This window comes from Gymnoscopelus braueri (genome assembly GCF_963280865.1).
Source record: "Gymnoscopelus braueri genome assembly, chromosome: 20".
In the NCBI taxonomy this organism is placed as follows: Eukaryota; Metazoa; Chordata; class Actinopteri; order Myctophiformes; family Myctophidae; genus Gymnoscopelus; species Gymnoscopelus braueri.
In genome coordinates this window covers 46,315,994-46,328,493 of record NC_137622.1, presented here as the reverse complement: position 1 = coordinate 46,328,493, position 12,500 = coordinate 46,315,994, and the positions used below count along the sequence as shown (strand labels likewise).

At 38.9% G+C, this 12,500-nt stretch overlaps 1 protein-coding gene across 1 annotated transcript in view; it reads right to left on the bottom strand.

The window, feature by feature from the left end:
• Nucleotides 1-9,292: 9,292 nt before the first annotated feature.
• Nucleotides 9,293-12,500, bottom strand: part of LOC308076005 (uncharacterized protein) — a 9,898-nt gene continuing 6,690 nt past the window's right edge. Inside the window, exons 8-10 of the mRNA XM_080416056.1 lie at nt 11,822-11,985; nt 10,287-10,400; nt 9,293-9,479 (exon numbers count right to left, since the gene is read on the bottom strand). Coding sequence (XP_080272182.1) covers nt 9,318-9,479; nt 10,287-10,400; nt 11,822-11,985 — 440 coding nt within the window. The 3' untranslated portion in view covers nt 9,293-9,317. The remainder of the gene's footprint in view (nt 9,480-10,286; nt 10,401-11,821; nt 11,986-12,500) is intronic.

The window sequence follows — 12,500 nt, the reverse complement described above, 5'->3', positions numbered from 1 at the left end:
TATGATGTAATAATGATGTAGTAATGATGTAGAGGGCCTCTATATATTTAATGATGTAGATAATGCCTCTATATATTTAATGATGTAGGGCCTCTATATATTTAATGATGTAGATGATGCCTCTATATATTTCCACACTCATTATTATTAGTATACATTACATATACTGTGGGGCAGAAACCTCTTATCTTCGTATATTAACTTTTTTCATAAATTAATGCCGTACTTCGTCATTCTATGTCACACAAAAGTAGCAAAAAGGGCCGATCTACAAGCTCAAAATGCATCGCAGTGCGACGCGTTTTGAGTTTGTAGATCGGCTATTTTTGCTACTTTTTAATTGGAATCCTGAAAAGTAACATTTTAATTTAATTTAAAATGCATTTAGTTATACGTATGTTAACTTTATGAACTTAAATACAAATATATTGGACATAAAAAAGACAATATAATGTTAATACTTAAGCTAAGTCATTAAGCTACTAATATAGACTGAAGTCATTAAAGCGGGTCATGTTTGCATGTTTAGAATCATAACAGCTAAAATCAATAATATATCACTATTCTGATATTAACCTGTGGGCCGCATTAACCCTCGTAGGGTCTTCGTGTTTTAGTCACACCCAGGGCCTTCGGGTCACTTTGACCCGAAGGCCCTGGGTGAAAATTTTCATTTTCATGAAAAATGAAAATTTTCATTTTCATGAAAAATGAAAATTGAAAAATGAAAATTTTCATTTTCATATCACATGTTTAGTACAGTAAATAAGGCAAATAGAAGAAGTTTCATAGAGAACAAAAATGTTTTACATACTTTTAAATCATGTTGAAAATGTTAAACCGGGTTAAAAGGACCCGAGGACCCTACGAGGGTTAGTGAAGGTAGGGGCCGCATGTGGCCCCTGGGCCGCCAGTTGCCCACGTATGAGCTACAACGTGTAAACCGTTCACATTTAGAAGTACAATTACAATGTAGGTATTTAACAGACGCTCTTACTAGTTGTGATAAAACAATAAGCAGTAAACATGAACTCTAGTCCATAAACAACAAGGTCAATAATAGTCACATAAATAAAGTGCAGGTTCTCTTTTAGAGGCTTTTGAAGGAGAGTAAGGAGTCACACTTAAATAACATTGTGTAGAAAGGTAACATTTACACCCAGTGGGGTTCCTTACATCATTCTTCTCCAGGAGGACCCTTCGGGGTCCCGGGGGGGAGGAGGGTGTAAATGTGACCACCCTGGACACTGAATAAACAGGAAGACGGAAGTCCTTCCCAACACAGACCACCTGGACCTCCTCACTGTCACCTGTCAATCAATCACACACAGCAATGCATCAGTGTTAATTGACAGCACATTCTGATGTAGTTTTACTGTATTATGTTGTAGTTTTACTGTATTATGTTGTAGTTTTACTGTATTATGTTGTCGTTTTACTGTATTATGTTGTAGTTTTACTGTATTATGTTGTAGTTTTACTGTATTATGTTGTAGTTTTACTGTATTATGTTGTAGTTTTACTGTATTATATTGTAGTTTTACTGTATTATATTGTAGTTTGGCCACTTTTATACATACTGAACAAACAACTGAAATAAATAATGCTCAATTGGATGTAATTGTTCATCTTATAGTAGTTTCATTACATCTTATTAAAGCTTTGGAAGTCATTCAAATACAGGTAATAGCCGATCTACAAGCTCACAACACATCGCAGCATGACGTGTTGTGAGCTTGTAGATCGGCTATTTTCTATGTGCGACATGCATACAAAATCAGTCGTGGCGACCGATATCTTGAACCCATGAGCAATGACATCACAGAGACCTTGAACCCATGAGCAATGACATCACAGAGACCTTGAACCCATGAGCAATGACATCACAGAGACCTTGAACCCATGAGCAATGACAGCACAGAGACCTTGAACCCATGAGCAATGACATCACAGAGACCTTGAACCCATGAGCAATGACATCACCCAAAGTACAAACACACTGCTATCATTAAATGATAAAATAACTTGTTTGATGTTAAATGTTGAATTGAAATTAAACATCAGAATAAAACCAACCTAAACATCAGAATAAAACCTTTAATGATAAAACAATACTTACGTATCAAGAATCCTGTCAGAAGAGACACAAGATAAACCGTCATAAAACACAATTATCTCTCATACTGACATGATTATAATTATAATAATAACTGAGTGCAACATCTATCCCTCAATGTGTCTAAAGCTTAAGTTAAGTTTAGTCTGGGATGACTCAGGATAGAAGACAGGGTTAAGTTTAGTCTGGGATGACTCAGGATAGAAGACAGGGTTAAGTTTAGTCTGGGATGACTCAGGATAGAAGACAGGGTTAAGTTTAGTCTGGGATGACTCAGGATAGAAGACAGGGTTAAGTTTAGTCTGGGATGTCTCAGGATAGAAGACAGGGTTATGTTTAGTCTGGGATGACTCAGGATAGAAGACAGGGTTAAGTTTAGTCTGGGATGACTCAGGGTAGAAGACAGGGTTAAGTTTAGTCTGGGATGTCTCAGGATAGAAGACAGGGTTAAGTTTAGTCTGGGATGACTCAGGATAGAAGATATTTAAAGGGACAGAGCCCTCACCTGTCTATAAGTGAGTGACACTAAAAGCCACCATGATCTGGTAAAACCCACATTTAGAACAAACATTCTACTGCTCTGCCACCACAATAATGTCCTGACACCATATATTAAATATATATAATAATATATAATATAATGATAATAATAAAGATATATATAATGTGTCCTGACAGCATATATTAAAGGATGTGAATCACTGGTTTCTTTCTAAACTGACCTGAAAAACATCTGTAAGAAAACTTCAAGTGGAGATAGATATTAAATCCCATTGAAATGAGGCTTTTTCTCCTCTGTAAATATAGCTGTTTGTATTTGTTAATGACATCATGTATTAATGTGTTACACTAGCACTCTGTTTATTATTATTATTATGAATAACACATGATGTTTAGAGTCATAACGTACCTGTACTGACAGGCAGGATGCAAACAGCAGCCAACAGGATAAACTGTAGCCACATGGTTTAAATACCACCTTTAGTCCCTGTAAACACAGTGAATAGAGTGATATTATGATTAAAATACCACCTTTAGTCCCTGTAAACACAGTGAATAGAGTGATATTATGATTATAATACCGCCTTTAGTCCCTGTAAACACAGTGAATAGTGATATTATGATTAAAATACCACCTTTAGTCCCTGTAAACACACTGAATAGTGATATTATGATTAAAATACCACCTTTAGTCCCTGTAAACACAGTGAATAGAGTGATATTATGATTAAAATACCGCCTTTAGTCCCTGTAAACACAGTGAATAGAGTGATATTATAATTAAAATACATTACAGTGAATAGAGTGATATTATAATTAAAATACATTACAGTGAATAGTGATATTGTTTTAAAAACAGCATTGGGCAACTCAGTGTTAAATTGCCCTTTTCCTTTCTTCCAAAAATGTCAAAAAGAAAATCAGAATAAAGGTTTGATTTGGAAAATGCTCTGAAATGATGTAAAAACACATGATTTGAACGTGTTTGAATATTTAAGGCCAAATATTTCTACAAACTGATATCCAGTCATTATGGGATAAAGAAGAAGCTGGAAGGATAAATATAGGTCTGATTATATATATATATATATATATATATATATAAAGACAGCAGTATATAAATATATACTGTTCACTCCATGTATACTTTACATTACTATTATTATTATTATTATTATTATTATTATTATTATTATTATGATACCATACATGTAAACACAGTGAATAGAGGAACATTTAATGAATACAGGGATATTACGTATATAGAATGACATTATAACCATAAACACAGTGAATAGAGGAATATTATATGAATTGTATAACCAGTATAACCATAATGAATACATTATGCTAGTGTATGCTTGGGGACATTATAAACAGTGTAAACACAGTATAACCATAACATTATAAACATTATAAACAGTATAACCATAATGTTCATCAGATGTTATTATTTAATATGTATCTTAACATACAACCATAGGACAGTATATATAAATACATCTCTTCATAACAACTTATATTTAAAACAATAACAGTCTATAGACTCACCTGGTCGAGCTGTGTAACATTTATATTCTTTATATTTAATGTTATTTTAACATGAATGGAATCATCTCTGTATTTAATGCATAGTGCGCACGCGCACGAGCTAACTGTTTTGGTGGGAGTGTACTGTAGATCCCATAGCCTGGAGGGTCCAGCCAGGTCGTGATTGGTTACCAAGTTGCCAAGCAACCTAAAAGCCGTAGCCTCCCATTTAAAACCTGTGGGTATAATAATGAGTTCAGGTTCATTTATACTGTTTTTATCTGGTTATGCTTTTATTTTATGGCATGAATTCTTCTAGGTTTTATGATTCATTTATTTAGATTGATAGAGTACTTTCTGCACTATTTATTTCATTATTTTCTGCTGCTTGCAAATGGAATTTACATCTTGAACCTTAAAGACAGGATGAAAGAACAGACTGCAGACAGAATGTGTGTCATTTATAATATAATATTAATATTATACTATTTTTACACCAATGTGTCATTTATTGAGTTTATTTATTTTGTAACATCTCACATACTTTAACCAGAAAAAGCCATTCACAATACACAACTAGTGAATTATACACAACTAGTGAATTATACACAACTATAGTGAATTATACAACTATAGTGAATTATACACAACTATAGTGAATTATACACAACTAGTGAATTATACACAACAATCCAATCCAATCCACTTTATTTATAGAGCACATTTAAAAACAACGGTGTTGAACCAAAGTGCTGTACACTCAGTAAAATACTAATATAAACAAAAGAACACACACAAAGAACAAGACAACGATTGACACAATGCCTGGGGAAGCAGCAGCTTCTCAATCTGAATTTTCAAACGCCAAGGAGAACAAGTGAGTTTTCAAACGTGATTTAAACACAGGCAGGGTTTGAGACACTCTAACATGGGGTGGCAGCTTGTTCCACAGTGTGGGCGCTATGGAGGAAAATGATCTATCTCCCTGTGTTTTCAACTTTGTTTTCGACCTTAAGGAGTGACTGGTCAGTAGACCTCAAGACCCTTGTACCATTACTGGGAGGTAGAAGTTCGGATATATATATAATATAGATTGTATTCTACATAAATAAAATAAAAACTCAAATCATGTGGATCTCCCAGTTGCTGAAATATGATTTTAAATGATTTTTACTTCACACTCACAAAAGCCCAGGAATTATTACCATACGTTTATTATTTAAGTCTTGGCTTTGCCGTGACTATGATCAATCATGTGCACAAGTATAGATAGAAAACAGGAACAAGCCAGTTGACACAATGGAGACGGATACAGGATAAGTGGGCACTACGGACATCTGGGCCCCTCCATGAAAATTGGCAATTTTGTCCAAATGTTTTTAAAATGAAATATTTGAAAAATGGTCTTAAGTAAAGTATTCATGGTGTGAACATGCACGGTACATCATCATAATAATAATAAGTAAAGTAAAGTATTCATGATGTGAACATGCACGGTACATCATTATAATAATAATAAGTAAAGTAAAGTATTCATGATGTGAACATGCGCGGTACATCATCATAATAATAATAAGTAAAGTAAAGTATTCATGATGTGAACATGCACACAATATCATTATCAGACCTGAAGCTGGCTGATAAAAGACATAATGATGATGGGGGGGGGGGGGGGGGGTTCCGAGTTGGCACAATACAGCAGCATCTTCTAAGCAGCAGTAGAAGAAGACAGGGTGGACTGATTCACTCTTCTTCTCAGTCTGGTAATCATGATTCTGATTGGTCTGTGGGCGGGGCTGATCGGAACCTTCCAACGTCAAATTCAAACCACTTCCTATCTTACTGTGATTTGTTGAGCACTATCCAATCAGCAATGACGTCCCTATGTAACAGGTGATGTAAGTTGTTCTGAGACGGACAGACTGAGAAGACAAGGGAATGACATAATCTGTCTGGATTCCAGGCTAAGAAACTGTGAAGAAAAGAGCTTCACTTCTCACATGTTTCACCCTGGAAAATACAGAGTTAAAAATGTTACCCTGGATAAATACAGTTAAACATGTTACCCTGGATAAATACAGTTAAAAATGTTACCCTGGATAAATAGTTAAACATGTTACCCTGGATAAATACAGTTTAAAATGTTACCCTGGATAAATACAGAGTTAAACATTTGTGGCAAACAAAAGCAGACCTATTGTCTAAAAAGGGTTAGATTGTCTCTTAAAGGTCTCCTGACCTGAGTGTGTTCTTACTTCTTTGTCAACAATATGTAGTTTGTGGGCAGATGAGATCACAGTGACTGAGACCTAGAAGATCACTGAGAACTAGAAGATCACTGAGACCTAGAAGTTCACTGAGACCTAGAAGATCACTGAGACCTAGAAGATCACTGAGACCTAGAAGATCACTGAGACCTAGAAGATCACAGTGACTGAGACCTAGAAGATCACACTTTAAATACATTTATATTAATTGTTAGGAGTGTGAGTATTGTGTGATTGTGTCCCTGAGTTGCTTCGTGTGTCATTTATGACTTTGTTAAAGTGTCTTTAATTCATGTAAATATTCCAGAAGACTGCCTACCCTAATAGCACCCGGAAGTCTCGCAAGACGAGATTTCAAACGTGATTTCAGCAAAAGCTACTTTGACAACACTACGGTGGCTCTCGTGTGACAATAATACTGCAGTGACTTCCCTGAGGTCCTACACGACACATATATATTAGAAAAAATATTTTCAAGCGATATAAATAAGCGGATTACACCACGGCCCGTATAATCCCGTTTCTGAACTGCGGTGCGGGTCCGCCAAAATGGACAACATAGCTTGTTATGAATCTGGGCTCCAGGACCACAGGGGTTAACAACCTCAAATAAAGGTCAGAAAAAGCCTGGGGCGAAATTCTCCTTTAATAAAAACGGGTTTCACTCCTAGTTTATGTTGCATCACTTTTTCCCCTCGACGGGGACGTAACATTAATATTAATACAATACAATTCAAACATTTATTTTAGTTGCAAGTCAATGCAGTGGTTTATGTTTTAGTCTTGGTCCTGTATGGTGTCTACCTTAACACATTGAATGCCAATCGCGTAGATCTACGCGAACCTATTTAAAGCCGCAGCGTGCCAGTCGCGTAGATCTACGCGAACCGCCGATTCCCATGTTAATCGCCCAAGGTGCACTTTCCGAATTTTTTTGATCCATTTCCGTTTCCGGTTTTCGGTCGGAAACGGAATTATTCGGGTTCCGGTTTTTTCGATCGTATCCGCTTCCTGTCTGGGATCCTGTTTAAAACTCGATTTTCTCGGTTTGTTGTTTTTCTCCTCGCTGATCACTGTTTAGCGTGTATCGGCTGTAGCTTCAAGATGGCGGCTCGCATTTGGAAACTGTTTTCGCTGGACGTTTCTCACGGATCCGCTGTGTGTTTAGAACCAAATGAACGCGCACTTTTAACTTATTTAGCGAGGTCTGTGGCGACATGATAAAAACAAAAAAACAACAATAAAACGCTGGCACTGGTGAGTACATTATGAGATTAAACTCTGGCATGGAATGTGTTAACGGTGGTGTAAGTGATATTTTACTGTTAAAATAAGTGTTAAATAGCTCCATGTTCTAAAGGTCATTTCTCTAGGCCCAGTTCCAGTGTCCTCCCAAAGCCCTCCAGCCTGCACCCTCACTGACTTCATTTTAAATTGTATTTCCTGTTTATTAAAGAGCTGCAGAGACAGGGAGACCCCTGTTACTGACCAAAAACTGTATGGTAATGTTTATTATGATATAATAGCTTTTTAACTCGTTTTTATTTTTGTTTTGTCTGAAAACTATCACTTACAGCACCAATGGAACTGAGCAAAATATTTCAGAAAAATAGATTGCATGCACATAACCAAGAACTATGTCATCATTGCTGTGTGTGTGTGTGTGTGTGTGTGTGTGTGTGTGTGTGTGTGTGTGTGTGTGTGTGTGTGTGTGTGTGTGTGTGTGTGTGTGTGTGTGTGTGTGTGTGTGTGTGTGTGGTAAATGGTGCATTTATATAGCGCTTTTATCCAAAGCGCTTTACATAGATTGTGCATTGATTGATTGATTGATGTAGTTTATTTAGAAAGACATGAGAATAGTACATGACAGTACATAACAGTACATGGAAGTACAAATTCACAATACAAGGTCTACTAAACTGGAAACCCTCATTAAGCACTAAGCTTGTTTAAGATGAGAACCCCATGCACACAAATCATGATGAAATATAAGAGGCAGACAGATATACACACTACTATACAGAATGTCATACAATCAGCTTTCAGGTTACTGGTATGACGAGAGAAAAAAATATATAAATATATACAAAAGAGGAAAATGAAGGAGGGGGGGGGGGTAGGGGGGGTAGGTTAAGACTTAGACAGGGGCCATTTTCGAATTGCAGCCTCCTGAAGGTGTATCTTTAGGGCAGTTTTGAAAGTGAGTAGGGTTTTACACTCCTTTACTCCTTTTGGTAGAGCATTCCACATTTTTGCTGAATAGCATGAGAACGAGTTCATTCCCTTAGTTGAGCCAAATCTGGGTTGAACATGATTTGTGGAGCTGCCTCTGGTGTTATGATCATGGACTTCATTAACATTTTGGAAGTATTTTGACAAATACAGGGGGATCCCAATGTTGTGGTGTATCTTGAAGACCAGGCCCATAGCAAGTTGCTGTACTCTGTCCTCAACCCTAAGCCATCCAATCCTAGCAAAATGAGCAGGGATTACATTACATTCACACACACACACACACACACACACACATTCACACACACATTCACACACCGATGGGAGAGGAAACCATGCAAGGCACCAACCATCATCAGGAGCAGTTAGGGGTTCAGCGTCTTGCTCAATGACACTTCAACACTAACTCTGGGGGAACCCGGGATCCAACTGGGAACCCGGTTTCCAGTTCACTCTACCCCTGAGCCACTGCCACATGCTGTGTGTGTGTGTGTGTGTGTGTGTGTGTGTGTGTGTGTGTGTGTGTGTGTGTGTGTGTGTGTGTGTGTGTGTGTGTGTGTGTGTGTGTGTGTGTGTGTGTGTGTGTGTCTAGAAGGGGTTGAGCCTTTTGATAAGTTGCTAATCATCAACAGGTCTCTGTAGATTTCTTTGCTACATGTTGAGTTAGTTTTCTAGAGAAAGGTGAGTTTGTCTGAGGTGTAAACATCACAGTAAGATGTGTGTGAACTGAGGGGCGGAGCCGAGGTGAACTTCAGCTCAAACTGGGCTCCAGCATCAGAAGACAGAGCGTCCAAACCCACAGGTCCATGTGATGCTGTGGAGGCTTCCTCCACCTGGAGACAGAACAACCACAACCAACCTCACTGAATGAATATCACCATCACAGTATGACACACTACTTAAAGCCATTTAGAGCTTCATATAAATGTCACTTTTGCTACGGATTTCAAAGAGCCAGTATGTGCCAGGAAACAGCACCTCACCCCCTAGCACTCACTCTTCAGACCACTATAAAGCACCTACCAGAGGATCAGGATGGTGTATAAAGCACCTACCAGTGGATCAGGATGGTGTATACACGAATCCACAGAGCGCTGCCCTGTAGGTGGCGCCGCCATTGCTGCGGTGTCAGACTCGATCAGCTGCTGCTGTGCGGTGTCATTCAGCTGCAGTCACTGACTGTTCATGTTACTCTTTTACCTGCTTTTTACTAACTTTTACTAACACTAACTTTACAAAGATGTACAGAAAATGGGGATGAACCTGTGTAGTTTATGGCTCCAACAGCCAAGCAGGTAAAGAGTAACGTGAACAGATGGACAGAATCGCAGCAGCAGCTGACTGAGTTTGACACCGCAGCAATGGCGGTGCCACCTACAGGGCAGCGCTCCGTGGATTCGTGTATAAAGCACCTACCAGTGGATCAGGATGGTGTATAAAGCACCTACCAGAGGATCAGGATGGTGTATAAAGCACCTACCAGAGGATCAGGAAGGTGTATAAAGCACCTACCAGAGGATCAGGAAGGTGAATAAAGCACCTACCAGTGGATCAGGATGGTGTATAAAGCACCTACCAGAGGATCAGGAAGGTGTATAAAGCACCTACCAGAGGATCAGGAAGGTGTATAAAGCACCTACCAGTGGACGGTGGTCAGTGGACCCAGGCTCTTTGGGGCAGAGTGGGGGCGGGGCAGAGTAAGTTGGTCCATGTGATGAACTAGGATGAGCTGAAGTGGAAGGTTGAGTGGTCTCCTGGAATTGAACCAATAGGATGTTGAAATGACATGAAAACACACAGCTAGTTAGTTCCCTTACGTCCCATAGGCTGGAGGGACATGAACACACACAGCTAGTTCCGTTACGTCCCATAGGCCGGAGGGACATGAAAACACACAGCTAGTTCCGTCACGTCCCATAGGCCGGAGGGACATGAAAACACACAGTTGTGTGTTGTTCTGTTGGTATGTGATGCTCCAAGCATCAACATGCCACGTTTGTCTCTTCAGGATAAGGTCTGTGCCACAGGGCAACAGGGGGATTGTGTCACATTGTTTGTGGGTGCTGCCCCCACGGTTAGCTGTGTTGCTCATTCCACCAATGCACAACTTGTGCCTTTTTGTAAAGGTAAGAGGTATAAGATACAATACCAGTTGGTTTTATAGAAGAGGAGAAGTAAAGGAGTTTACATTGGGTGCGTTCGGAAATACAGCACTGAGCGCACTGGCCAATACAAACTAATAGGCGAGTGTGCTCCGGTGCGCAATTTCCGAACGCACCCACTGTGTTATCCTTATACTTACATAATGGTAGTATGGGGTTGTGTTATACTTACATAATGGTAGTATGGGGTTGTGTTATTATACTTACATAATGGTAGTATGGGGTTGTGTTATACTTACATAATGATAGTATGGGGTTGTGTTATACTTACATAATGGTAGTATGGGGTTGTGTTATACTTACATAATGGTAGTATGGGGTTGTGTTATACTTACATAATGGTAGTATGGGGTTGTGTTATTATACTTACATAATGGTAGTATGGGGTTGTGTTATACTTACATAATGGTAGTATGGGGTTGTGTTATACTTACATAATGGTAGTATGGGGTTGTGTTATACTTACATAATGGTAGTATGGGGTTGTGTTATACTTACATAATGGTAGTATGGGGTTGTGTTATACTTACATAATGGTAGTATGGGGTTGTGTTATACTTACATAATGGTAGTATGGGGTTGTGTTATACTTACATAATAGTAGTATGGGGTTGTGTTATACTTACATAATGGTAGTATGGGGTTGTGTTATACTTACATAATGGTAGTATGGGGTTGTGTTATTATACTTACATAATGGTAGTATGGGGTTGTGTTATACTTACATAATGATAGTATGGGGTTGTGTTATACTTACATAATGGTAGTATGGGGTTGTGTTATACTTACATAATGGTAGTATGGGGTTGTGTTATACTTACATAATGGTAGTATGGGGTTGTGTTATACTTACATAATGGTAGTATGGGGTTGTGTTATACTTACATAATGGTAGTATGGGGTTGTGTTATACTTACATAATGGTAGTATGGGGTTGTGTTATACTTACATAATGGTAGTATGGGGTTGTGTTATACTTACATAATGGTAGTATGGGGTTGTGTTATACTTACATAATGGTAGTATGGGGTTGGTGCTGCTTCACTGAGAGGAACGGAGTTGTTGTTTTTTCCAGGTTTCTTCTTGCATCTCTTCACACAGCAGCAGCAGCAGATGAGGATCAGCAGTAATATGAGGACAACAGCTCCCAGAAACATGAAGACAGGAGGTTCCTGAGCTGAAAGAACACAAACAACAGTCTTTGATGTTGTTTACGTTAATCAGAATGAGTTGAACCGTCCTATTTAAACCATCTATGAGGGAGTGTCTATCTCCATTATTGGACTTCAATGTGAGGCGCACGCTGCAAAGGTTTTCCTTTACACTCTGAACTAGTAATGGGCCAATGAACCAACGTGGGCTAATGAACCAACGTGGGCTAATGAACCAACGTGGGCCAATGATCCAACGTGGGCTAATGATCCAACGTGGGCCAATGATCCAACGTGGGCCAATGATCCAACGTGGGCCAATGATCCAACGTGGGCTCATGATCCAACGTGGGCTAATGATCCAACGTGGGCTAATGATCCAACGTGGGCCAATGATCCAACGTGGGCCAATGATCCAACGTGGGCCAATGATCCAACGTGGGCCAATGATCCAACGTGGGCCAATGATCCAACGTGGGCCAATGATCCAACGTGGGCCAATGATCCAACGTGGGCTCATGATCCAACGTGGGCCAATGAT